Source organism: Pterocles gutturalis, unplaced genomic scaffold (assembly GCF_000699245.1).
Source record: "Pterocles gutturalis isolate BGI_N339 unplaced genomic scaffold, ASM69924v1 scaffold15996, whole genome shotgun sequence".
Classification (NCBI taxonomy): Eukaryota; Metazoa; Chordata; class Aves; order Pterocliformes; family Pteroclidae; genus Pterocles; species Pterocles gutturalis.
Window position 1 is genome coordinate 26472 of NW_010101122.1, and position 26663 is coordinate 53134.

Genomic DNA, 26663 nt, shown 5'->3' on the forward strand with positions numbered 1-26663 from the left:
TGGCCTTGAACCCCTCCAGGGATGGGGCATCCACAGCTTCTCTGGGCAATGTTTGACTTCAGCTTGAAAATAACTCTCCAGACACCAGTGTCTGGCTCCCTGTGACAAACATCTGCCAGCTGAGATCTGTCGGTCAGGAGATGAAAACAGGTGATCGATGTAATCGCAGGTAGAAGTTTTCAGCATGGCTGCAGCCAGAGCTGGCTCAATGTTCCGTTGTTCGGCGGCAGTTGGAACAAGGCGTGTTGGCAGTTTGTTGCAGGCACTGTGCTGATCTCTCTTGCAGGTGAGCCCAGATAGGCCGCATTGAGCTGAAGCTGTTCCAGTTGGAACTAAACATTTTCAAGATAGTTGTCAAGAGCTCCAGTAGGACCACTTGACTTCTTATACCACTGCCTAAGTCACTCCTGACTGCAGTCTGGTGTCACCTCTGCTACAGGCAGCAGGAGATGCTTAGTCAGCATATAGAAATGCTTTAAAACCCACAGAAAAAGGGACTCTCCAAATGAAACCCCTATTTCTTTGTACTTCATTAGTACACATGGTTGCATACCGCAATAGTCCAGCGGTATCTTAAGTGCAAACGTTTGAGTCTTCTGGTGATGTGGGAGACAAACAAGAGTCTTTGACCCTGGCCAACTGTTGGGTGAGTTGGGGAAGAACTCAGAATGTGTATCCAGCAGCTTGGCAACAGGTAGAGGCAGCACACTAGCTCCTTGGATTTCTCTGCGTTCAGTAAGCGTTGGGTAGGGAGGGCGGTAAGGCTACGAATCATGGGCGCTTCATCCAAATCTTTGGGCACCAGCTGATTCAAGGGCTGATTGTTAAAGAAATTACATCCCCAGGCTCCCTGTCTCAATACCTAATGAAGGCTCTCAAAATAAAAACAATCTGTGGTGCATAAATTTAGACAACCCGAGCTGGGTGCCTCTGGAGGGGGACCCTGAAGAAGGAAATCCTTGGGCAGTGACACCCTTACAGCCTACGCGCCCACCCCTCATGCGCCCTGCATGCATCTTTCACGCGCCTTTTGGGCCAATGGTGGTATTGGGATATGGGGTTTTCTTACTTCTCATCTCCAGGTGGTTCTTCTTTTTTCCTATTTCTGGGGCTGTGGTTTAGGCTAGTGGTTATTATGTCTCCTTTTTTTTGTGTCAAACTGGTTCTGGGGCTTTCTGAGTTTTCTTATTCCTCCAGTCAGAAAACAGGTCAGCATTGAGCAAGAGCGTTCAGCGAGCTGTAAGTTCTACTTTATTGGGAACTATTACTTTTAAGCTGTTAAGTGAAGTCCTTGAAAGCCTTTTAAAACATATGAACAGCCTCTGTGATTGTATATACACTCCTGTGCTATGAGAGCCTCTCGATCTAGCCCCATGGTTTTGCCGCCTTCCACAGCATGATGAATCCTGGGCTGTGTGTTTATCCTTTGCAAGCCAGGACTGGTGTCTTCTTGGGCCTGGTGGAGTGTGGGTCTCTGAACCCTGTTCCTTCGTGTTCTCGAGGTGTGAACCTACCCAGAACCAGATAACTGGACATTGACATCCAGCACTGGTGATCCCTGGTTAAGGTTTAACCTCGGTCATTTACTAAAATAGGATGATGGGACCTGAGAAGTGAGGGTACGCACAATTAAAAAGTTGGCTCCTAGGGGTTTGCAAAGAGAAGTAGGATACTGCCTGGTGGAGATGGAGCTAGAACTGGACTCGTCGGGACTTGTAGGAGTTTGAAATTCTCTTTGTCAAAGACCGAGGCTGGTCCTGATGTGGCAGGACAGCGTTGGCTCCAGGGGCTGCATCACGTGGCTGGGAATTTTTGAACTGGCCCTTGTTGGCTTTCATCGGTTGAAACGCTTTTCCATCTGTACCATTTCTGTAATGGTTGGTTTGATATCTGATCTCCACGCTTTGAGCTAAATCCTCTTTACCTCATCCCATAGTTAACATGATCTGAAGCTTATGCTTTGTGGTTGCCACAGAGGCAAAGTGAAGCTTCATCGCTGTGTTGTGGAACTTGTCGGCACTGGGTGTGTGGTTTCCTTTTTCTTTCTCTTTTTAAAGTCTTTACCACAAAATTGCCACTTTTGGAGATTATATAAAGAGATGGGAGTTTGAAAATCCTTTGAATTCTTCATAAATAGTCTAAATGGTACAAGAGAGTGGAGATTTTTGGAGTTTCCAGTACTGGTGCTTCAGGCCAAAAAGTTGTTGCATCCCAGTTTGACCTCAGTTATCCTTACTGTGCATCCCATTTTGAAGGCTGGGTCTAGATTACAAGTTTTCTTTCTTTCCTACTGGACTTTTTTTTTTTTTTTTCTTATATAGACTTCCTTAGGATTTTTAACTGCAGAGGATAAGTTTGAGCTGAGATCCCTGAACACGCTTGTTTGCTTTTTCCATAGGTTCCTTAGAAAGAGAGCTTGGACGGCATGCAAAGTTGTGAAATATCTGCAGACAGCACGGATGATCCTCTTAGTAGTGGCCTACGGAGAAAACGACAGCCTCGAATAGTAGTTATCGGTGCTGGGCTTGCAGGCCTGTCAGCAGCGAAAGCGCTCTTGGAAAGCGGTTTCACGGATGTAACTATCCTTGAGGCGACCGACCGAATCGGAGGCCGCGTGCAAAGCGTGAAACTCGGTAAGAGCAGCGTTTGGGGAGTCACGCGTTGGGCTTGCTTTATTCTGCTAGCAAGGCTTTGTGTTGTCCTTAGCTTCATTTTCCCTTGGAAATGTGCTTTTGCAGTCAAGGTGTGCACACGAAAGGTTATTTGAGTTGTGATGTTGTCAGGAACATAAATGCTTGGGCTCCTTTCAGGGTGGGTGGGTAAATCCGAGCTGTCTCGTGCATCTTTTCTGAGGGAGGGCTGCTCCAGAACCACGTAAAGACCTTGGTGATTCGTACAGGAAGAGCTCTGTGAGAAGCATTCTGTGATTAGAAAACTGTATTGAGACCGTTTCCACCAACGTTTTCAAGCTTAACTCTTGACTAGGAGCAGTCAGTAAATCTCCTGGGTAGTGAAGGGCTGTTTCGCAGTGATTTACATCACTTGCGAAGGGGCAAGCTCCGAGCTATTCTGTTTCAAAAATAGCCCCATTCATTTCCCTAGAGCTAATTTACTGCGTGGGCCACTACCCACTGTGAATCAGGCTGCTGGAAAAACCTCTTCAATGTATCCTTTCATCCTGATTTGCAGCTTTCCTACCTCTGTGGCTTCCTTTCTCAGTGTGTAACAGGGGTGCAGACACTGGATATTTTAATCCCGTGTCAATTGGAAGGGCTTGTAAAACCTCTACATGTAGAACGATGGGAACGAACGTTGCCCTTTGCAGCACAGTAGTCAACGAACCTTTCCCGGGTATCCAGAAGGGCATTGCCTGTCTCTTCTCTGCAGGAGGCAAAAAGCTCTTTGCTTTTACTGAATTGCCTTCGTGATTTCATTTAACTAGTTCTCTTTCTGATCCCACTATTTATTAATTTTGGCCTCTTGCTGCCCTCCTTTCTTCTTATTTCTCAGGTGCTTACGTGGCTCACTATATTTTACGTGATAAACTCACCACAGTAAATAAACAGCGGTGTCCTATGATCTTACAGAAGGGAAATGAATGAAAAGGCAATCGGACAAATCTAATCTCCAGGGTTTGAATGGGGCACTTTACATTCTGCGGAGACTTGGCACGGGGGTTAGAATGGGAAGTGCGTCCTCTACTCACAGTACATTGGATTCAAAATATCCTGGATCTCATCTGTGAGAGGAGGGAAGTGTTAAAGACCTGAAATCCTCAGGGAGCAGTATATCATTTTGTCAGCGCACCTGTGAAATAGTTTTGTTGTACTAGTATTGAGACCAATTCTGTCACCTTTGGACACCTCTGCTGCTGGTTACTCCTATCTTTGCCTTTGCTGGGAATCACCCTATTCGTTAACGCTTCTTAACTAACATGAGATAAGAGCAGGATTTTCAGTCTGGTGGAGGTCTTGCAGTTTGTAGAAGTAACTTATTTGGAGAGCAGAGGACTGGAATCCAAAGTTTTGATCTTTTAGTACCTTTCTTAAAGCTACAAACTGCCCATCTTTTCTCATCTTCTGCGTAGTATCAGAGTTACACTCTGCGGGTACGTACTTTGATAGTACTTTGATGTATTTTGCAGTTCTCTCCCAAGGCGGGCTCACGTTCTGGCCCCTTGTGCACTTTGCAGATTCACATGCCCTTTAGCCAGGCAAGTTCGGAGCTCTGTGGGGTGGTGAAATCTTCAGAAGCGGCACATACTCAGAGCCTCCCTGGTATGAGAGCAAAAGGGCGGCAGGATCCTGGGCTGTGCTTTCTTCTGTACTGCCTGAAGCAGCAACGTTGCACCTGGGGCGTGCAAGACCTGCTCATTTCTCAGAACTGGCTGAAGCTTACAAAAAACCGTGACAGAAGTGGTTCTTCCAGGTCTTCAACATACGACCGCTTTGATCAGCTTGTCTGAATGTCGTTTCAATGTTCAACTTCTCTGGGTGCTTCTCTGTCTGTTCACTTGACTAAAAATCGAATTTGAATCTTCACCAGAGCTACAGTGGTGCCCTCTCAGGGCTGTATCCCAAAACTCCCACTCCCACTGAGCCCCACTGTGGCTCGCAGGGGACGGTATTTTCCCTCAGCTGCATAGAGTGTGTTGCTGCTGAGCACAGGGGACTAATTTGGGTTTTCAGAGGTTTGGTTCCTCATCTCGAGCACAGATGAAGCAGAGGGTTTGTGTGTTTGTGGATTTGAAGTGTGTTTCTTGTACACGATCTGTGACATCCGTACCCACTGCAGATATGACAGGATGTCCAAGAAATAGTCGGGGCTGCAAAGGGAAATGTGAAAGTTCCCGTGTGTATTCAGAAGCAGATTTTTTTTCTGTTTTTGATGTATTGGATGGTTCGTTCCAAGTAGATTAGAACTGAAACTAAAATCTTTTAAGACCCTGGAAGCAAATTAGCTCTCTCTGTTTAAAAAGATGTTATTTAGTTTTACACTTTTAAATAATTTGTCATATAATTTACTGGCTCATCTGCTTGGGAGTGACAATAGTGAGTTTCTAAATATTACAGGCAAGAATGACTATTTTTAATTTGTTGGTATTTGATTATATTCCACGCAGCTACTGAAAACAGGAGGACTTGGAACACATCACAGTTGTTACTGAGCACCAATACAGCCGGACCTGCTGGCATTATTTTTTTTTTTTTCTTTCAAAGATCAGGTGCCCCATAAATAAGAGCAATATACAGGAGGGTTGTTAGTGCAGCAGAGAGCGAGCTCCTGACATAAAGCAGCAGGCAGTATTACTGCTGCTGAGCTGGCATGTGATGACTCGCAGGAGGATTGCATTAACAAGGTGACTGCCACATGGAATATTTATGAGCTTTGTCCCTTTGGCTGCCAGCGTACCGCAGTCATTTCCGCTAGGCTGGGTGCTCTGGGACTGTGTTGGGGTTTGCAGCACCTTAAATATTTACGCGTTTGTGACTTGGTGCTGCACACACTCAAGCACATGCTTTGTTTTAGGTACACGTAGAATTCTTGCGCTCTTGAGTCCTGTAATGCCTATTTTGAAGGGCAATCAACATGCTTCTTAATGACGAGGTGACTGCTTGAAAAACGCGGAGCTTCCCTCGAAAGCAGCGTCTCAGCTGGAGAGCAGCGTTTCTTGGAACTTTCACCTGTTCAGCCCGACTGAGTTACAGCACAGTGCTGCGGCGTCTTTTTGTCTGAGCATATATTTGCATGTTAAGCAGTATGTGATGACTGGTGACTGCACCATCCTTTCCTCATCAAGCAGGATCCTATTAACCAACCCACTTAATCAAGCATCCGCTTACCTCCGCAGAGCGAGCTGCACAGCGTGGCGTTGGCTGGGATGCTGGGAGAACGCAGCTTCGAACTGTTTTGAAACAGTTAGCTTTGGACTTGGGAGAATCTGTAAAAATGTGGGAGGAGGACATGACCCAAGGTTATTTTTAGCACCTCCTTTCAGCTGCTGAGCGTCTCCCTTTGCTATCAGCAGAGTTGTGGCAGTGCAGACTTAGGGGGGGTCTGAGACCTGGTGCAAACTCCGTTAGTTCTAAGGAAGGGAGAGAGTGGGGCTGACCAAACTCTCTGTGTTTTGCAGGCAGAGGTGATGAAGACTAAATGCATTCGGTGTTTAATCCAACAGTGCATCTTTTTAAAGAACCTGATTTAAATTTTCAAAGGCATAAATAATAAAATATAACCCGTTTGCTCATTTGGAGAATGGAAATGCATTTTTAGATTGCAGTTAAGCTGAGGTGTATTTGTAAATAACACACATTTTTAAGCACAGGGCAAGGTTCAGTATGCAGGCCAATGTTGCTGTCCCAGGGCAATCCAAATTTTCCTCCGTCTCCCTGCTGTAGATGCTTTTCTTTCTGTGTCTGGGTATCCATGCCCTCCTCTTGAATACAGTGGATATTTGAAATTTTTAGGTACTCAATTCTTTCCCTCCAACTATAATACTGGTGTAAGTATCCTTATATGTCCTTTTTGCTGTAGTACAGCGTGGATTTTTACAGCTCTTTTCCCTCCCACACCCTGTTCTTACTACATGGCTTGTGCTGCAGCACGAGCAGCACATCCTCTGCTCTCTGATCGTGTTCTTAAGTGCAGGTTTAGAGAAGGTGGTTTAGAAAAGCCAAGCTGCAAGGATGGAGCAGCTAGGAACAACCATGATAAGAACTGGGAACCTAGAAGATGCTGAATTTTGCCTTGAGTATCAGAGGTGTGTCACTGCAATGTGTCTTTACTGGAAACATCCCATTCTTCTGGCCCTATCTAAACCTGTGTGCTGAAGGACTGGTTTGAAGAACGCTGGCATTGTGCTTGTCTAACAGAGGAAGCTCGCTTAAGTCACGTTCAAACACGTGGTGTCCTTAGGCGATTGTTCTGCTTTGACACATGTACATTTTATTCAGGGTTGAATGTGACACCCTTTCAGAAAAATGGGCTTCAGTAACCAGTCTGCTTGGTTTACTCTCCTGCAGGGCACGCCACTTTTGAACTGGGAGCTACGTGGATTCATGGTTCACATGGAAACCCAGTCTATCATCTAGCAGAAGACAATGGTTTACTCGAAGAGACTACTGATGGTGAGAGAAGCGTTGGACGGATCAGTCTTTACTCCAAGAATGGGGTGGCTTATCATCTTACCAACAACGGGCAAAGGATCCCGAAAGATGTGGTTGAAGAATTCAGTGATTTATACAACGAGGTTGGTATTCAGCTGCTTTGTCAGGTTGTAGATTTTCCTGAAACAGTGAGACCCCCTTGACAGTTCTGGACCGGACAAAGGTAGAAAACCGGAAATATCTTTAATTTGTTTGCAAAAAATCAACACTTAGTGTGCTCTCATCTGCTTAACTGTACCCCATTTGTCCCTGGTGATTAACTCACTGTTGTTAGGAAGAACAATCTTTCCACATTTGTCATCAATTTAATCACTTCCAGCAACTATTGCTGAGGAGGTCCAGTCATATGTTCTAGAAAGATGCTACATAATTAAAAGGGTAAAGAAGGGATCAAATTACTAAACAAAGTAGAACTCGAAACTTAGCAACAACCAGCTAAATATTGCAGCTCTGTGACACTTTATAAGCTTTATAAATACCGTAGTGTGCTGTGTGGGATGCCAAAGTCAGCGCAGTAGCGTAGGAATTGCAAGTTTTCTTGCATCAGAAGGAAATGAACATCTTTTCTGGCAGATTCACACCAGTGTACACTTCAATCTAAGGTTATTTTAGCTTCTATTGCTCAATGTTGAGTGCTGTCTTGGGGTTTCTCACAGATTTTTGTGTTGAACACGTATGAAAGGTTGGTATCAGTTTTATCTGCTTTCAGTAGGAAGATTTGGCCTTAGAAGTGAAAGAGGGAGGATTGCTAGAATTAATTATAATTACTCCCCACATTTTTTTAATGTCACTTATGAAGTATGTTTAGGGGGGGTCAGTGCAGAATGTCTACTCCTCCAGGTAATGGGACCTCTCAGTGGGTTATATAAAATGGAGCAAAACATTATTATTTTCATCAGGCTGTAGCCATGACTAAAACCTTCACATTTTCATCTGACAGTGGATTTCACCAGTATTTGACGCTTGGATGAACACACACTGGAGTCAGGTTACTCTTGCATACTTTGTGTTTAAAGATATATCCATGAGTATTTAGAAAGCCACCAAGAGAATAGTCACTGGAGCTTGTAAAGAATTATCAAGAATGAATTTTTTTTTGTTTGTTTGTTTGAAGAGACTTTTGTCATTGTCTGTGATGGGATGGCACTAAATCATTTCAGTTTTAGAGAGGGGTGGTAGGAATTTCAAAGAAACCTGCTTATGGAAGGAATTTAGCAACCTGTGGCAGGGAGGGAATTCTTCTTGGACAAATGCAGGTGGAGATAATTCATCTGAACAACTTTTTCATGTTACTGGATTGAAGACAGAACCAGAGCCAGCCAGGAAAAAAGACAGGTAAGATGTGTGTGGAGCAAGATTAACAGCAACTAAGGCTAGAAAAAAGGGGGGGAGTAAGTGAAAATCCTGCAGTGAGCAGCATTATTTATGTAAATGGCACAGCACCAAACTGCACGCAGAGCTGGGTGATCAGCCTGTCTCAAAGCTGACAGGAAAATCTCCCGCAAAGGGAGGGTGGCTGAGGCAGGCAGACTCTGAAATGAGAAGAGAATACAAAGATGAGAGCTGCTTAGCTTGGAGATAGAGCCGATAAGATAAAGGCTATAACAAGGTGCCAGTGTTTTAGAAATCATTAATTTGGTAAATCTACCCTTCCTTTTAAAGCAAGAGAAAAAGGGGGAAGCTGGTGACATGAGAGAACAACACATTAAAAGTTAATCGTCTTTACGCAACACGTAATTAGCTTATCGTTGCCACAGGGTATCTTTATCGCTAGGAGACAGAGAAGGCTTTCACATTTATGGATTGTAAAATGTCTACAGCTACTCTCTGCGATTAAAAAATATGGAAGGAACAGCTTAAGCCAAGAGGAGGACATCGGCCAACCTCTTAATTGCTGATGCTGGGGAGGCGCTTTCTCTGCCTTCCTTCAAAGTGTGCTGGAATTTCTTGTGGGGGCAGCTCACAGTTTTATTGGGCTCCTTGTTCCAACCTCTTTGAGGTGTCACATTGGACAATCTTTAGTGATTTAAGACAGCTGACCGTGGGTTCTGCCCTGCGCTGCGTAGGAAAAGTGGGAATTAAGGTGAGCTACGTGATCTCCTGAAAATCTCCGGTTAAAAAAGACTGTATGAAATACAAATGTCCCGGTGGGTGGGCAGTCAGGAGCACGTGCAGGAGGCGTGTGGATCTGAGGACCTTTTCCTCTGGCATGAAGTGCAGAGAATGTTTCTGTTTATGCATGCTGAGTCAGCCTGGTGCATTTCTGGTTTGTGTTGTGAGTCCCCCACTCCCCCCCACCTTTTTTTTTTTTTTTTTTTTTATTTCCCCTAGAGTCCATTCCATCTGTGTTTTGTTTTTTTTTCTTTTTTTTTCATCCTGGCTGGCCAATGCTCTCTTTCTTTGACTGGTGATGAAGTGGGTGCTGGGGAAGAACAGCAGGAATCTGCATCTCTGTTTTTTTGAGGAGGCAAGTTTTTTTGAGAGGTTTTGTTAAAACATCTTGAAGTTGTCCAGGATAAAAAGCCATCTTACAGATCACCAAATCCTGAGGTCGGGCTCCTCTTCTGCCTTGTAGGAGCTCCCAGACCCATCTGAGAGGGGTTGCTGTTAGCAATCCCACCATCACATCATCTCATCTCCTTTAGAAGAGGCTGAGATAGCAAAGGCTGTGACACACGCTGTCCTGACTTGAAAAGAAAAAAAAAAACAAACCCAACAACAAACCAACCACATGATGCAAAGCCTAATCAGGGCCGTAGCACTGGCATTAACTGTGGAAAATGTAGTCCTGAATGAACAGGGCTAAATTTGTCCCCGTTTCAGCTGCCTGCCCTCCCCTGCACAGCCGGCTCGCTTCCCACGCACTCGCACGCTGCCCTTCGTTCCCTGCAGCTGCTGCCATGTGCTGGGGCTCGAGCATATGCCTTCAGCTCTGCTTCTCCATCTGTATCTCTCTAACCCCAGTTATCTTGCCATCGGGACACCAAATTCGAGTGAATGCAAAGTGCAGAGGGTCTCCCTCGAGTGTTTCCCTTGGGTCACGTGGAGTCACTGAAGCTGGAGCCTAGCGAGGTGAAACCTCTCCTCCGTGTGCTGAATTTTCCTGGTGTGAAAGGTAAGGCACCGCCGTACCTCCAGAGCTTTGCCTTGCTAGTTCACTTGGAAAGTCCTTACGCCTTTTCCAGGCACTTATCCAATCTTTTTTGGATGGCTTCTTCTACTTCAATACAAATTTTGCTGCTTTTAGTTTGCAGCAGCCTAAATTTTTAATAGCTGTAGGGATGCCTCACAGAAGCCTTTATTTGGTTACGAGAAAGCCAGCAGTGAGGCTGCTCAGCTCTTCATTTCTGTAGTGGAAAGAGGCTGTTGTGCTGCTTTGAAGTCAGTCAAGATGTTGCACAAGCTTGTGACCGAGGTGACCTGAATCCTCCTCCGTGAGAGCGCTGGCAAACCAAGCAATGCCTGCGAGGAAGGTCTCCAGTCCTGTGGCTACCTGGGTTTCCAACCACGCATCACCGAGCGGTGCACCATGAGAAAGGGCATGGAGCCTGCTGTTGACAGGACAGCTCTCCAGCCACTGTTGTTTTGAGACTGTCCTTCTTAGACCTCGTACTGTGTGGGGCTGGCACTGCTCAGGGTCATCGCCGGTCCATTTGGTCAGCCTCTCAAAGGAAGGGGGCACCAGCGCTGGAAGGTTTCCCAGGGTGTGATGTCCGTGCCATGTATTCGTGATTTTCCCACCTTCCTTTCTGCTCCTGCTAGGATAATTGGAATCCCAGGGCTGGGGGTGGATTTTCTCTTCTGCCTGCTTATACCATATCTGCATGACCCTCAAAGAAAAGGGACAGAGGGTAAGCGTCTGCAGCTTCAGTCTCTGTGTGTGTGTATCACTGCTGGGAAAATGTGAAGAGGGACAACTCCTCTCACAGTTGTTCTTCTGTCCCTGCTAAATCCTCATTTCTCTCTCCAAAGAGGTATTTAAGGGCACCTCCCAGGTATTTGGGAAGGGTGGGAGGGTGGTGGTGAGCTTGACAAGTTAAATGCAGGTGAAAAATCACACTGCTTTGCTCTGCCCAAGAATTTCACAGCCCACCAGCCAGCTTGATTTAGAAAAAGTGCCTGTTTTTACTTAAGCTTTTCAGCTAGGATGTGGTCCCTAAAGACCTGCTTCACAGGAACCCTCCCTTGAACAATCAGCTAATTAATGGCCTTGTTATCTGTCAGCTTTCTCCTGTGTGCTGCACAGCTTCTGGGGGAGGGATGCAGCCAAAGAATGACAAAGTTTTCCACCCTTCTCACCCCCACCCTGTGCTGGGCTTCGTGCCATCCCCAATTAAAAACTCCAGTGCCTTGTGTTATCCGAGAAAGCAGGACCAAAGGGCCACCCAGAGTCACCGTTCCCTCCCTGCCCCTCTATTGCGCTGGCAGATGTCTGGCCTGGTAACAGCACGGACCTATCTCCGCCGTGGGTTTTTTACTGACCGGGGATTAAGTCACTGCAGTTTTTAAGCCAAGTAAGAAAAAAGACAATGCTACGGATCGTCACCGGCACTGACAGGAAGGAGCAAGGATTGGGATGTGCTTTCCTGACCTCCTTCAGTGCTGAGAAACTTCTTTATTTAGATTTGTTCTTCCTAAGAGCCTTGCCTCTTCCTGTGGTGGAGGAGCACGTACGTGGAAACCTGTAGGTGACAGAGAGGACATCCCTGGTGGAACCCACGTTCTCTGCAGAGACCCCGGTTATGGGATGCCCAAAGCTGGGCAGAAAGCAGACAGAAGATCTAAGCTGAAGTGGAGCCATTTTAGGGTTATGGCCATTCAATAACTCCTTTTAATTTCTGACCTTCAGCCCCATTTCCTGACAAGATCATATATAAACCCTCAGAATTAGGGGTGGAAATCTGGTAGTCGCTTGAGATGTTCTGTGTCTTTTGCTTCTGCTGATGGATCTGTCTTTGAGGGACAGCTGTTCTGCCCAAACCCAGAGCAGTGATTAGATAGGTCATTGTGCTGGGATGCGAGTTTGCCAGTGGTCGGAGCTGGGAGAAGATGCAGTTTGTCCTTATTTTTATTTCCTGCTCGCATCAGGTCTGTGAGAACAGAGAAGGGAGAGGAGTCTGGACTGTGTATGGTGTAGCTCTCCTTGCTGGTGGGCGCAGTGCTCTCAGTTTGGACGCGTGGATATTTTGTAGAATCTTTCAGGTGGCTCTTGATGCTGCCTTTCAGCAGGCTCTTGGAAATAAAGCCCACTTGAACTCTCTCAGGAATCCTTCTGCCATCACATCATGATGAAATGATTGAAGGAGGATGTGTTTTCCAATCTCACAGAAGCCCATTCCCTGTGAGTTCAGAGGTGGTCCCATAGGTGTGATGATGCTTTCTGTTATTATGGACAGCTTCCTACCTGGGGAAGGAAAGCCTAACTCAAACTCCAGACAGTACAATTCTGCTCCTACTTCATTAGAAACTTACTTTAAATGGGACTCTGATGAACCATTTCCGTAGTTTCTTATATGGGATTTGTTTGCTGCCTATGTACATTCAAGAATACGTTTTGAGCCTTTTTAATTCTGTTATGATGGTGTATCTCTTAATGTAGGACTTGCTTCTTGCCTACAACAGCTTTGCCTTCTGCTCTTCATCAAATGTTTCAGCACCCCCAACAAAAGAAAAGCAAAGAGATAACAAGGATTCTGAGAAAAAGTAATAAATCCTGGTGGTGGTTACATTTACCTGCTATCTCATCAGTGGGACAACATATAGAGGAAAGACTTGATGTTTACAGTACGGAGAACTGTGCATTTCTGCTCTTTTTTCTGGTTAATAAGAATGGTTAATAAAAACATACCCATGGCTCACTTATCCTTTTGGCCAAATGGTCGCTGGGTTTTAACACAGCTTTGCTTGTCTCGTGAACGTGTTATCTGCTTATCGGGTGCAATCGGCTTATGAAAGCTGAGCTGCATTATGCTGACGCAAGGTCTATGCAGCTTGGACTTGCAGTGGTTTGGGCCTCAGAAATCAGGGGACCTGAGAACTGTGGGATGCTGAAACTTCCAAAGAGCCTTCGGCATTGAGGAACAGAGAAGATACTATTTCCTTTCCTTTCCTGGAAGCCTTCATGCCGTGTAGGACATTGGTCTCCAGCTCTCTTGTCTGGAAATCTCCTTGGAAAGGCTGTGTCCCAATTGGTGTTTACAGTTCTCTTTTGTATTCAGCAGTTCCACTCATTTTTCGTATGGTTACTTCTCTGTAGTTTATTTTCCCCTTTTTTTCATTCTTTATTTTTTTCTTCAGTTTCCTCCTTATTCCTTGATTGTCCTTATCTACTCTCTTTCTGCACTCTGCCACTGCCGTGCATTTTCCCTTGCTGCCTCCCCTTCCTCATCCTCTATTTTGCCTTCTCAAATTCACTTTACTCCTAAAACCGCAGAGCACATCAAGCTTCTGGGGAGCATCAGGATGGGAAAAAACTGAACCATTGGCCACATCAGCAGAGAATGAGGAGCTATAGGAGCCTTTTAAAGAGAGGCTGACACAGTTCTGCCAGCTTCCTACCAGACCTTTACTTTTGAGTTGAACTCCTCACTATGTCCGAATAATCTGTCTCCAAAGAAGGACCGTAAGTTGTAATCAAACCGTCTTTGGCAGGAAAAACTCACCAAGCAGGGTTCTTGCCTCTCTACTTGCACTGTGCACCCCTGTGGCATGGTATAAATGAGAAGGTGACTCATTCTGGACAAACAAGTCATTAATGGGATGAGGTGCACTTCTGGGAGGCATCTTTTAAAAGCTTTCCTGTGTTAAAAGATTCCTTGGAGGTTTTTCCATGGAAATGAAGGGTCATCATTCACCTGCAGGCTCTTCTGGCAGTCCTACAGACAGGAGTACTGCTTACTCCAGACGGCCACAAGCAGATGGCCAAGGTGGATGGTTGTTTTCTTGCCTTTAAGTAGCTTGTACAGTGGAAAACTAGGGTTAAAAAAATGTCAGGAAGATCTCCTTCAAAGAAGAATGATTTGTTAGAAGAAGATTTTTCTTGTTGGTCTTTCTCAGACTGGCTCCTGGTGGGGGGCTACGAGGGATGTCATTGTTTTCCATGGATCTATACCTGTCCCATGCTTGATGATTAAAATGTGTGTGCATACAAAATTCCTTTGCTAAGCCTGTGTTGGTTGCTTTGTATTTTTGAGGGGACAACAGAAAACTAAATATGAAACTGAACTCCCCCACCCTGGTGGATTCCTGGGCTTTATTGCTAAATAATTAAAATAATGGAAAGGGTGGAAGGGCTGGTTCCAGGTTAAAGCAGTCAAAGATCTGTTGAACAACAGACTTTAGCTACTGGAAATGGCAGGACTTCCTCACTGGGTCTTCTGCAGGTGATAGAACTGACATACCCTAATTAAAAAATAACTTCATGGTAACTCAATGACTTAATAGTAACCAGGGTGTTGCAGGTGAGTAAGGTGGGTTATCTTTGCCTGGAGGGAAGTGTTGCTTCCTGCCTTCTAACCAGCACAGCTGTGGGTGCAACTTGACCTGGCGTTGGAGCGAAGAGCACAATAAACTGCCAAAGCTGATCTCTTAGGTGATGTGAACGTGCTGGGTTGGATGGAGGAAAAAGCGTCCTGCTTGGGGCTTGGATTCTGCCGTGTGTGATTCACGTTGTCTGTCTTTTTGTCTTGTCTCTGGCAGGTCTATAACCTGACTCAGGAGTTCTTCCAACGAGGTAAACCAGTCAACGCTGAGAGCCAGAACAGTGTGGGCGTCTTTACACGGGATGTAGTGCGCAAACGCGTCAAGGCCGATCCGGATGACACAGAGGCTGTCAAGAGGCTGAAATTAGCCATGATCCAGCAGTACCTTAAGGTGTGTGTGCACGTCATTGTTTGTTTGTTTTAACTAAGGGTAGTCCAATTTTGAACCTCAGAGACCTGGTTAAGCCTTGCCCATCACTGGGGAATTCCCTTCTGTGGTCTGAGACAATGGGCTGCAAGAAATAATGCCTCTATCCTTTTTTACTTTTCTGACCTTAAACTTTCAGCTTTCTAATTACAAGTGGTTTTCCTAGGGCCTGTTAAATTTCCTGGTGTGATTTAACCTTTTCTTACCACCTGAGGCTATTCTATTTTCAGCTACTTTTAGTAATGCCGTGTCTTGTGCCTTACACCTGGGACCCCAGGATTCTGCCGGAGTGTCTTTTCACCCCCTTCTGCCTCTGTCTGTATCTCAGAGACTAGAAGAAATGTAACTTTGATAGTAGTAATTTGATGAAGAAAGCCCTAGAAAGCCTTTTGAAGGTAAAGCAATAAAATCAAAGGTAGATTGTATAAATCCATGTCCTAATCATCTTTCCTCACAGTTTCCCTGGTTCTTTTTATCTCCTTGATGCCTTGGCCTAAAGGAGATCTCTGTGGGATGAGGACTTAATGCTGCATCAAGCACTCCACAAGTAGTGTAACAGTCATTCCTATTTCAATTATAATGGCTTAAAGACTTAGGAAATGAGGCAGGGGAGCCAAGCAGCACTCTGTGATGTGGGTAAGTATGTGGTATTCAGGTGGGAAGCTGAAACAAAGAGAAATAAAAACCTAAAGAGTCTTACAGGAGGTCTGTGATAAAGCTGAGATTTGAACCAAGGCATCCTGGGTGCTGTTCTGATTTCTCAGTGTCCTAACCCAGGAGCTTGTGTCACAGGGTGCCTCCACAGCTGCCGTGTGAAGACTAGTTACTTACTGTGTTATCCACGTAACATCACCTGTGCAGACCATGTCAGTCATCTGACATACCTCTGGTTTTTCTGGTGGTTACTTCTGTGGCTGCTACAGGTTACCACAGCCAGAGACTGCAACTCTTGCAAATCCCTTCTCATGTGTAAATACCTGAGAACAGAAAAGCTTCTGATACTTAAGACCATCAGATCAGAGTGGCTCCTGAGCAAGTGGGGATTAAGCAGTGTCTCAGGCAAAGTATAGTCTTGGTAGTTGCCTGTTTTTCTCCCTGACATTTTTCCTTCGTGGCTGAAAGAATCAAATAGACATCACTGTTTATTATTTTCATAATGCGGAGTGTCCTCCTGGAGCATCCAGGCAGGATGAGCACCCTGTTGCGTGACCCGGGATGTGGGATTTGTGTTGTGGGCCAGCAGAACTGACCCTGGGTGGGTGCTGGAGAGCACTCAGCCATCAGATGGGATGGAACCACGGCAGACTCAGAGGACAGGTCTTCTTCAAGACCTCGCTGCTGGTGGCTACTTAGTACAGCCTGTGAACTGCTTCATACAACTGTGACCTGTTTGTGTGACATCTTAGGCCGGAACAGAGGTTCCTGTCCTGCACCAGGATGCTCTGCAGAGAAAGGGTCTGGGCTTGCCAGGCTTCCAAACGTGATCATTAAAGTGTGGAAAAGCCTGGAAAATTAGCCAAAGGGTGAGGCATGGAATTGTAATTTTGTCTAAAATGCTTAAAGAATTACAGTCTGCAAATCATTGTGACTCCAGTGATTTGAAGATTTTAAGATCACCGTGTCCCATGCATCAGTTTTATCATTAGAAACTTATCACAAGACAGGCCAAACATCCTGCCTTTGTTCCAGGGATTGTTGCAAGCTGTGGCTATGCCTGATACTCCCGCAAACATTAACCAACAAGTCTCAAATCTAAAGCTTTGATGATGGGAATCAAATGTGAGTGTCTCACATCTTGGCATTTCTCTTTTCTGTCTCCTTCAGTTCCTTCTGTCTTGGGTCCTCTCAGCTCCTGCAGATCGTTAGCTTGCCGCTTGCTGACTGTTTGACAGCATGTTGAAAGCTGCAGACAGCAGAAATGGCTGCCAGGAGTTTTTCATGGCTCCTCATGGGAACATTTATGAACTTTGGAAAAAAGCATCTGATTAACATAGCTCCAGCTTCTGCTGTAGAAGCCCCAAGCAGCCAGTCCCTGGCCAGCATAGTGGGTTTTAAATGGTAGAAAAGAGTCAGAATAGTAACCAAGAATTGTGCAGAAACAGAGACATCATTTCTGAACTCTGGCTGATGCAACTATGGCTGATGCAACCAAAGCTGATACAGCTTTTTACCAAGACAAAATGGTTTCTCTGGTTGGAAGGAAGGCTAAGGATTGATTTTTGTCAGATTCTGTGGCCAAACGCTTCTTTACTAGCAAAATAATGTGGTTTGTGAGTGGAATTCAAGTTTCACAGCTTGTGCAGCTCCTCTGTGCCGTTGTGACGTTGTGCTGTGGCAATATTGTTTTTGTGTTGCTTTTCCATAGGTAGAGAGTTGTGAGAGCAGCTCCCACAGCATGGATGAAGTCTCACTCAGTGAATTTGGGGAATGGACCGAAATCCCTGGGGCTCACCACATCATTCCTTGCGGTTTCATTAAAATCGTGGAGATTTTGGCCCGCTCCATTCCTGAGCATGTCATTCAGCTCCGCAAGCCGGTCAAGTGCATCCACTGGAACCAGTCGGTCAGCAAGGAGATTGAGAGGGTGGCTGACCACAACAGTGACCTCCCAGAGGAGGACAAGGGCTCCGATGTCTTCGTAGAGTGCGAGGACTGTGAGTTCATCCCAGCTGACCATGTCATTGTGACTGTGTCCCTGGGAGTCTTGAAGAAACGCCACGAGAGCCTGTTTCATCCCCGCTTGCCCGAGGAGAAGGTGATGGCCATCGAGAAACTAGGAATCAATACGACTGACAAGATTTTCCTGGAGTTTGAAGAGCCTTTCTGGAGCTCTGAATGCAACAGCATCCAGTTTGTCTGGGAAGATGAGGCAGAGAGTGAGAGCTTGACTTATCCCGAGGAGCTGTGGTACAAGAAGATCTGCAGCTTTGACGTACTCTACCCACCCGAGAGGTACGGCCATGTCCTGAGTGGCTGGATCTGTGGAGAAGAGGCTTTGATTATGGAGAGGTGCGATGATGAAACGGTGGCAGAAACTTGTACCGAAATGCTACGTAAATTTACAGGTCAGCCATGCTCTGGTTCCTTTTGGTGAGTGGTGGAGAGCGGGAGAGTGGGGCTGGGGTGTGGAATAACTGCCAGGACAGAAATGCACTAAAGCAATTTTTAGTTCTTTGGCATTTTATGTCCCCTTGAATGGGCTGTGCCCGTGCTTCCAGCACCTCCTGCTTGGGTGTGCCTGAAAGGTATTTGTGCAGAGGGGCTGATAACCAGCTCAGGAAGTGGTGCATGGAAGCACTTGAGGATTCCACATCCTCTGCTTTATTTAATCACACATAACTCTTTAGCAGCTGGGAGTGTTGGACTTGGCGCTGCGGAAAGCATTATAGCTCTTTTAGAGCCAGCGGAGTTGAACCTGTTTAGATCAGCTGAGATGTGGTGGTTAAATCACATCCCTGACTTCTGTTCAACATGTGGAAATCTCTCTGAATTTCCCCGTATCCATTGATCTTGAGAATTTCTGTTTTCTGGGTGCTTCACCTAAACCTTCCTGGACTTCACAGATTTCATAGGTACTGAGCACACATTACATTAGAATCACAGAATCATTAAGGTTGGAAAAGACCTCAAGGATCATCAAGTCCAGCCGTCAACCCAACACCACCTAACCCACTAACCCATGTCCCCAAGCACCACATCTACACGTTTCTTGAACATCTCCAGGGATGGTGACTCCACCACTTCCCTAAATTAAATGCAGCAGTTGGAGCAAGACAGATATTTTTTGTATGATGCTGAGAAATTCGAAGATGAAATCACTAAAAGAAGTAAATACAGGAACAAGCTGAGCCTTATTTCGTCTTCAATCACTTCTCTAGAGCTTGCATACCTTCCTAAGGAAAGGGCTTTTTGTGTCTTTGACATCCTCTGATGGAAGGCACTGTACAAGTGCAAGCCTAAAGTAACGCTGAAAGAAACAGGGATTGACTCCTTGGCAGTCTTGAAATAAGGATGTTGGATTTATACGTAATTATAAACAATTATAAGAGGAGCATCCTCCAAGAATAGATGTATCATAGAATCACAGAATGATTTTATTTTATGCTGTTCTAGAGGTGGGTCTGTTAAGCTGTTTGTATCTCGCTGTTGGCTTGTGTTAGCCAAATCTCAACACCCAGTGGGTTTCCAGCCTTCCCTCGTGTCTGTGGACCTCCAATAACGGAAGAAATTTGCCTTCACACGTCTAGCTTTCCCCTGTGCTTACAGACCGTTTGCTACCAGCAACACAGAGATCTAGAGAAAGGGTCCTGGAGTATCCCTGCCACGTCAGTACGTACACACCTTCTTTCCTCCTGACCCCAGCAGGCCAACTGCTGCCCTACGCAGCGGTGGCAGGAGGCTCTTCTCTTTAAGGCCAAATTATTCCAGAGTGTATAGACAACCCTGTTTGTTGCAGCTCTTCTTGCCTAAGAGCCCTTTTTTCTAAAACACCTCAATTAATCAGCAGGACTTTGGCTCTTCAGGTCTTTCTTAGTTTGGCAGCTGGGAGTATACTCTCCCTCTTCCTTCTTGGCCTCCTTCACTGTTGTTGTTGTTGTTGTTCGCATGTGTTGGATGTTCCTCTCTTCCTCCCAGGATGGAAGTACGTTGGCACGGGGTCATGGGTACGTGCTGCAGTTGCTGTTCCAGCTGATACCGCACCTGGTCACTGTCCATCAGACTCTGCAGCAGTGCGAGCTCCAGCTCAGCCTTCTGCTAATCCTGGGTTATCTAACCCTGGAGAATTTCCGACTGAATTTACCAGGGCCTTGCCCTGCAATGAACATTTTGTGCTTCAGCTGAGAGGTCACCTCTCAGCTGCTCGAAACTGTGAGAAGAAAACCTGTCCTTGGAGTACCCGTTACGCAACATGACCTCTTCTGCTTTCCGCCCAAAAAACTTGTTAGTTTGTAGGAAGCCTTTTCACAGATCTTCCAGGGTGGCCTTGCTAAGGTTTATCCCATTCTCCTTGCTCACATTTTCCCTAGTGACTTCCCAGGAGAAGCAATATGTCAAGGCTGATCTGCCCCAGGTGCCAGGCAGACTGAAATGACAGAAGCGTGCACAGCTCTCCGTGCACCTACCGTGGTCTTCACTAACCTGTTTCATCAGGAAACCTTTTGTCTGTGATCTAACTGTAGTCATTTCTGAAAATGCCTGGTCTCCTCTGGTCCAGTTAGCGCTGCCTAACCCGGCTTTTAAAGCCTTTCCCACCACCCAGCTTCATGGGAGTGAGCTGAGTTGGGAAACTCGTCTTCCTAAGCTCAGTGGAAAGACAGACTCTTCCATAAGGCAGGTAAGATCTTCCACACCTCACCTGGTGCTCTGTGACATCTTCTGAAGCAACTTTTTTCTGCTGACTCTAGAGAGAGCCTTATATGCAGGAGTGAAAGTAGGTAGTATGGGCCTTTGAATGTTCCCTTTGCCTTTTGTAACTTTCGTGTTCTGGATATAAAATCCTCCGTGTTCTTATTTCTTATTCTATTAAAGAATTAATGCATCAGCCAGGTGGGTTCCATCTTCAGCTGTGTTTTCCCAGTCCATTCCTTGTGGAGGCCTTCAGAGGGTGTTGGACCTGTCCAGTGTTAAATCCATTTAGACTCGCTGTTATTTCATACGGGAAATTTGAGAGGAGATGATCTGCCTCTGTGACCTGAAATTTCACGTGCAGGTTAGTGTTGTGGATTATCTGGCTTTGCTATGAGAAGCTCTGAGGATTGTTCTAACCTAAGAACCATTGGAAATTACTGTGTTTCACAACTGGATGGCTGAAAAGCAATCTCCTCGAAATCTGATTAAAGGGGATGCCTTCGAACAGTTAGAAGCCTTGCTCTGCTTGCTTTGTTGGTGTGTGGGTAGCACCCCAGATCTCTGTCGGCCTTGATGGGATCTTACATACTAGGCAACAAAATTTGGATGTCTTACTCTAGATCCTCGAGTTGATTTTAGGATGATCCTGTGTCTCATAATCAGTGCCATAACCAATAAATCCACGTGGCCACACCTCCCTGTAGCGGAATAACGATGGGATTGTTTGAGACACATGGAGTTATCTTCCATAGCTACACAAGTGGGAATCTGGCACAAAGATACATGCCCTCGTATTTAGTGAAGGCTGCAGTCCTTTTTTAGCCATTTTCTCTCTCTTTGGACAGTGGAAACAGAAGTTTCCACATCTGAATTAATTGTTACTTTCATGTGTAGGCAAAGGCACATGTTTACCCTTCTATTTAAAAGCAGATTGAGAAAGTCCAATTAAATATGTTCCTTGAATGAGTGTGGCCCTGCCAGTCTTTAATGGTTTCTGTCTTGCAAACAACACAGTTCAGGCTCAGAGCTTGTGCTACGTGTTCCCGTGTGACCTTCAACCAAATTCCTCCTCTCTGTGTGCAGCAGAAATGAAGCTTTCCTGAGCTTTCTCTTAGAAACAGCTCCTTGCGTTGGTGCAGAAATGGAGAAGCTCAGGGGCAGAGTAGTTGCACGGTGGACACTTGCATCGTGCTCATGCGGTCTGATGTGTTGAGGAACCTTAGAGGAGCTCAGGAGAGCTGGTACGGCTGCACCACACGGTGTGGTGTTGGGGAACCATGGAATCACAGGATGGTTTGTGTTGGAAGGGACCTTCAAAATCATCCAGTTACACCCCCTGCCATGGGCAGGGACACCTCCCACCAGCCCAGGTTGCCCAGAGCCTCATCCAGCCTGGCCTTGAACCCCTCCAGGGATGGGGCATCCACAGCTTCTCTGGGCAACCTGGGCCACTGCCTCACCCCCCGCACAGGAAAACATTTCTTCCCAATATCTCAGCTCCATCTCCCCTCTCTCAGCTTCAAACCGTTCCCCTCGTCCTGTCCCTGCACCCCCTGATCCAGAGCCCCCCCATCTCTCCTGTAGCCCCCTTTCAGCACTGGGAGGTGCTGGAAGGTCTCCCCGGAGCCTTCTCTTCTCCAGGCTGCACACCCCCAACTCTCTCAGCCTGTCCTCGCACGGGAGCTGCTCCAGCCTTGGCCCATCTCCGTGGCTCCTCTGGAAGGAGCCTGGCTGCAGTTCTGGGAGCTGTGCAGCTGCGTTTGAACGTACCACGGCTCCTCCGCCCTGCTTCACGCTGGCAGCTGGCTCAGACATCTCCGCATGAAGCTCTGCCATCTGCCCAATGCCACATGCTTCCTGTTGCTGTGCTGCAGTTTCCCTTGTGATGGAGTTGCTCCGTGAAGAATAGTTCCCTGGTGGGAAGGCTGCTGATTGCCTGCTTGTGTACACGGGACAGGGTCATCCACGGGAAACACCAGAGAGAGACAAAGCTGTTGCTTTTACCACTCTGAACGGTTGCTCTATTAAATATTGCTGGGTTTCTACAGCAATTCATTAACAGATTTAATTCTTGTAGCACATCTGTGGCCTTATCTACAGGCTGACAAGCCCTCATCTCATTGCTTGTAGCGCTGTGTGTTCCTAATGTTTAATAATCTGTTTATCAACATCTTCCTTGTTGACTCCTGTATGGAAAATCTTCTGGGTGCCTTGACAGTGGGACACGAGAACACTCACCAGCTACAGAAAAGGCATCACGAGCCCACTGCTGAGCCTCCTTTTATTTGAAAATACGTTTTCTGTTTGTTTTTGTGTAACGCAATGTGATGGATGAGTGCGTTGGCCCTGTTTGGTGTTGTGTTGTCTAACAGCTCTCATGGTGTGTTCTCCTGGGCTTTCCCACAGCTCTTAAAAAATAAAACGTGGTAACTTATTTCCTTGACACATCTGAGAGCTCCCTGTTCTCAGACCCCCTTGGGCTTTTCACTTCCATCCCACTGCTTTGAAGATTCTTGGAGGAGCCTATTTTAGAGACTTTGTTATGCTAAGTTGTTACTCCTGAAACAACATTCACTGGTAGGATGTGTTTTGTTTGTAGGGTATATTTATTTACTAGTCTGTGCCATATTTTGATCTGGGGGTTAGTGGTTAGAAAGTGTTCACAGCGTACTCTGGCAAGCCGTCCGGGTGCCTTTGCTCTCTTTCAGCCTTGGATTTCGTAGTTCTGGTTGACAGACAATACTTGTAAAAGCGGTAGCTGAACCTGCTCCCGATTTTAAGGAATTGAAGGCACAACTAAATCATTGTTTAGTAGAACTAAATAATGTAGTGCCTACCTCGTCTTTACAGTTGGAAGTCTCCCTCTCTGAGCCGTGATGAAGAACGTGGGGGAATTTGGATCGTCTTCATAGCAGGCTAAGCACACTGGAGTGTTACAGAGTCAGGGTCTGAAGCAGGCACAGGAACTGTGCAAGACGCAAACATGTCTCAGTACTCTTGCTTCTTGTGCTGACAGAGCACAGAGTTGTTTAGGTTGGAAAAGACCATTAAGATCATCAAGTCCAACCATTAACCTCACACTGCTAAGTCCACCACTAACCCATGTCCCCAAGCACCGCATCTACACGTCTTTTAAATCCCTCCAGGGGTGGTGACTCCACCACTTCCCTGGGCAGCCCGTTCCAGTGCTTGATGACCCTTTTGGTGAAGAAGACTTAGACTCAGCCCAAGGATCTGAGCCTTGCTTGGATGTGTTAGGTTGCCTCAAGGCTGGTTCTTGGCTCTCCGACAGAGGGAATTTCTCTTCATTTGCAATTCTCCATGTCCCGTCTCCCAACTCCTCTCCTGCCAAGCCAGATATGATCACGGGATGCCAACAAAATCTTGGTCAATGACACTGAGGTGGTCCCAAACCAGCCTAGCGAGAGGGTCTCCAACAACTTAATGATTCTGTGGTTTTTATATAAATGACCCTCCCTATTTTGGTTCTACCTGAGGCTCTTGTGCCACCAGCTGGTGGGCTGCCTTGGCTGCAGTTCTGGGTCCCATGTGATCCTGTACTCTTTGGGATGGGGACGGTGGCTGATGATGGCCCTGTCTTGTGCCCCTCACCTCTAGGTTCTACATCCTCTTAGCAGTAGAAATCCTACAGCAGTCTAGAAATCGTGCTTCCAGCCTCAAAAGCCTTCTTCCCATGCCATGTACATCCAACAAAATGGGTCTGTTGGATTTTAGGTTTATTTTGGGGGCAATTGGGTAGCAGTTGGACTGAGTAATACAGGTTTTGAGAACTTTCTGACAGGTTTTCCTACACCTCTGCATCATGAGGATTTGCCTTCTAACATCCTTATCTCTTATCTCATTCCTCTGTGGAGGCACACCTCTCTCACAAGACTACCTGAACATCCAATTTAGACCAAGCACCCAATTAAATACCTAAAATTAGATGAGATCAGTCACATGCTTGATTGCCACAAGGCTCCTTATGGAAAATGAGACCAGGAAATGCCTGTATTTTCAACCAGGCTGTGTCCAGGGTTCCCTAAAGTTCCTCAGTGTCTTAGGAACATAAGTATTTTAATTATCTTTCCCGAAATGGAAGACTGGAGCAGAGATTAAAAGGGATGCTATTTCTGTTAGATAGATACTTAGAACTCAGTAATAAAAAAGGGATTAAATAATTTGGACCAAATACATGCCACCCCACACCTTGTACGGGCATTGCCGTGTTTTCCCTTGGACACTGTCTTACTTTTTGTCTTCTCCTGCTTTCCACCCAGGGAATCCAAACATTCCGAAACCTCGCCGGATCCTGCGGTCCTCCTGGGGCAGCAATCCCAACTTCCGTGGATCCTACTCTTACACCCAAGTCGGGTCTAGTGGGGCTGACGTAGAGAAACTCGCTAAACCACTGCCTTACGCGGAAAGCTCCAAAACTGCTGTAAGTATGGCCCAGATCGGTTCTGTGCCAAGAAGACAAACGTGATGCTGGGCAACGGGGTTTCTGGGGGGAGGTTGAAAGCGATAGTCTCTGCTTGGGCCTCCAGTAGTGTGTTTTCCAGTTTTTTATACAAAAACAAATAATGTATGTGGGATTTTACCTCTAATGTTTGGAATGCCAACATCTCAGGGGTTCCTGCATCTTTCTCTGAAGTTATCAAGAGCTGGGCATCCGTGTGGCTTTTGGAATTCTGATCTCTGCGTTTAAAGACCATTAACCTTGTTGGCCAGTTAGAAATTCACCAGGAAAGCACATTATTCTGTGTTAAAGCGTAGTCTGAATTAAACGCACGACCCCTGCTAATGGCGAGGCCTGAACGTGTCCAAGGTGCGCATTAGGAAATCTTTCTGTGTTGGCAGCAGAGGGTGAGGGAGGCCCAGGCTTGGCTGAGGGACTCGTGCTTTGGCAGGGGACAATGAATTTGCTCCTCAGACACTGCCTTGGCTTTCTGAATAGAGCGTGGAGAGAACAAGAGCACCCATGGAGATCGTTACCCAGCTCAGCTGATGAGCACTGATGTATTAAGCCAAACTCACCCCGTCGTTCAGGGTTATGTGTCCGAATCCAAAGACAAGGGTTGGTGAATACCCAGCCTCCGAGAACCTGCCCAGTCCGTCTCCTCCATCCAGGGCCTGACCCCACCGTGTAATTTTGTTTAGCACAGAAATCTATGAAAAAAAAAATACCAGGAGCTTTAGGCATCTTTCTCGGTAGTTGCAGGGGAATAGGGGTACCTGACATTCCTGCCTCAGAGCTGAGTTGGCAGCAATTTTAGCAAGCACCCGACTATTGATGTAAGAGATGAGACACTGTCTTACCCTGAGGGTTTTGAGACATCACTCTTTTTCCTTCTGAAACTGAAAAGAAAAAAAAAAGCTTAATGCCTAAAAGGCTAAAGTATAATTGAGGTTGTTGGCGCTGGCATCTGGCTCTGTGAGGGTGCCTCGCCCTGCAAACAGCTCCGTGCTGGCAGAGCAACGAGGACGAGCTCAACCTCGGCAGCCGGGTGCCATGCCTGTCCCCGCAGTGCACCACACGGGGATTTCGAGAACCCGCACTCTCAAAACATTGGTGTCAGCTCCTGGGGACGTGGGAGGGCACAGAAAGTTTTGTCTCCGTTTAGCCTCGCGTCTGCTTTCCAGTAAGTGCTGCTGAGCTTTTCTGCTTTTCTTTTCCTCCCCAGCCGATGCAGGTGATGTTTTCAGGGGAGGCCACTCACAGGAAGTATTATTCCACTACCCACGGTGCTGTGCTTTCTGGGCAGCGAGAGGCCGCTCGCCTCATCGAGATGTACCAGGATCTCCTGCAGTGCCGGAGCTAAAAGACCCTGTGTTTGCCAATGCCACCAGCCCCCAAATCCTTGTGCAAGTTTGTGGAGGGGTTCTTTTAAAATTTCAGTTCACAGTAGAAGAGCCTTTATCTTTTTCTATTAAAAAAAAAAAAAACTCTAACTGTTTAAAAAGTTAGTCACTGGTAGTTTCATTTCCGTGTGCTGTATTGTTAACAGGGAAGGGTGCTCCTTTTGTCTGGTAACCTGTTTCTTTGTCATTTTAATTCTAACTTCACTTTTGGTGCCTATCATATTTTTTTTTTCTTTCTGTATTGTAAGTGCCTTCTATACTAAAATAAATGTTGTAATAAAAAGACTGGATGCTTTGGTACTTCCTGGACACTTCACTCAGTAACTTGCAATTATTTTATTCAACATCATAAAAAAATAGTGGCACAGTCACTTGTGT

At 46.1% G+C, this 26663-nt stretch overlaps 1 protein-coding gene across 1 annotated transcript; it reads left to right on the top strand.

The window, feature by feature from the left end:
• The first annotated feature begins 253 nt into the window (after nucleotides 1–253).
• Nucleotides 254–26452, top strand: SMOX (spermine oxidase). The gene is made up of 7 exons (XM_010082393.1): nucleotides 254–286; nucleotides 2399–2633; nucleotides 7023–7249; nucleotides 14865–15038; nucleotides 17440–18139; nucleotides 24704–24864; nucleotides 26108–26452. The coding sequence occupies exons 2-7, from the start codon at nucleotides 2426–2428 to the stop codon at nucleotides 26243–26245; spliced, it is 1608 nt and encodes a 535-aa protein (XP_010080695.1). The 5' UTR covers nucleotides 254–286; nucleotides 2399–2425; the 3' UTR covers nucleotides 26246–26452.
• The last annotated feature ends 211 nt before the right edge of the window (nucleotides 26453–26663 follow it).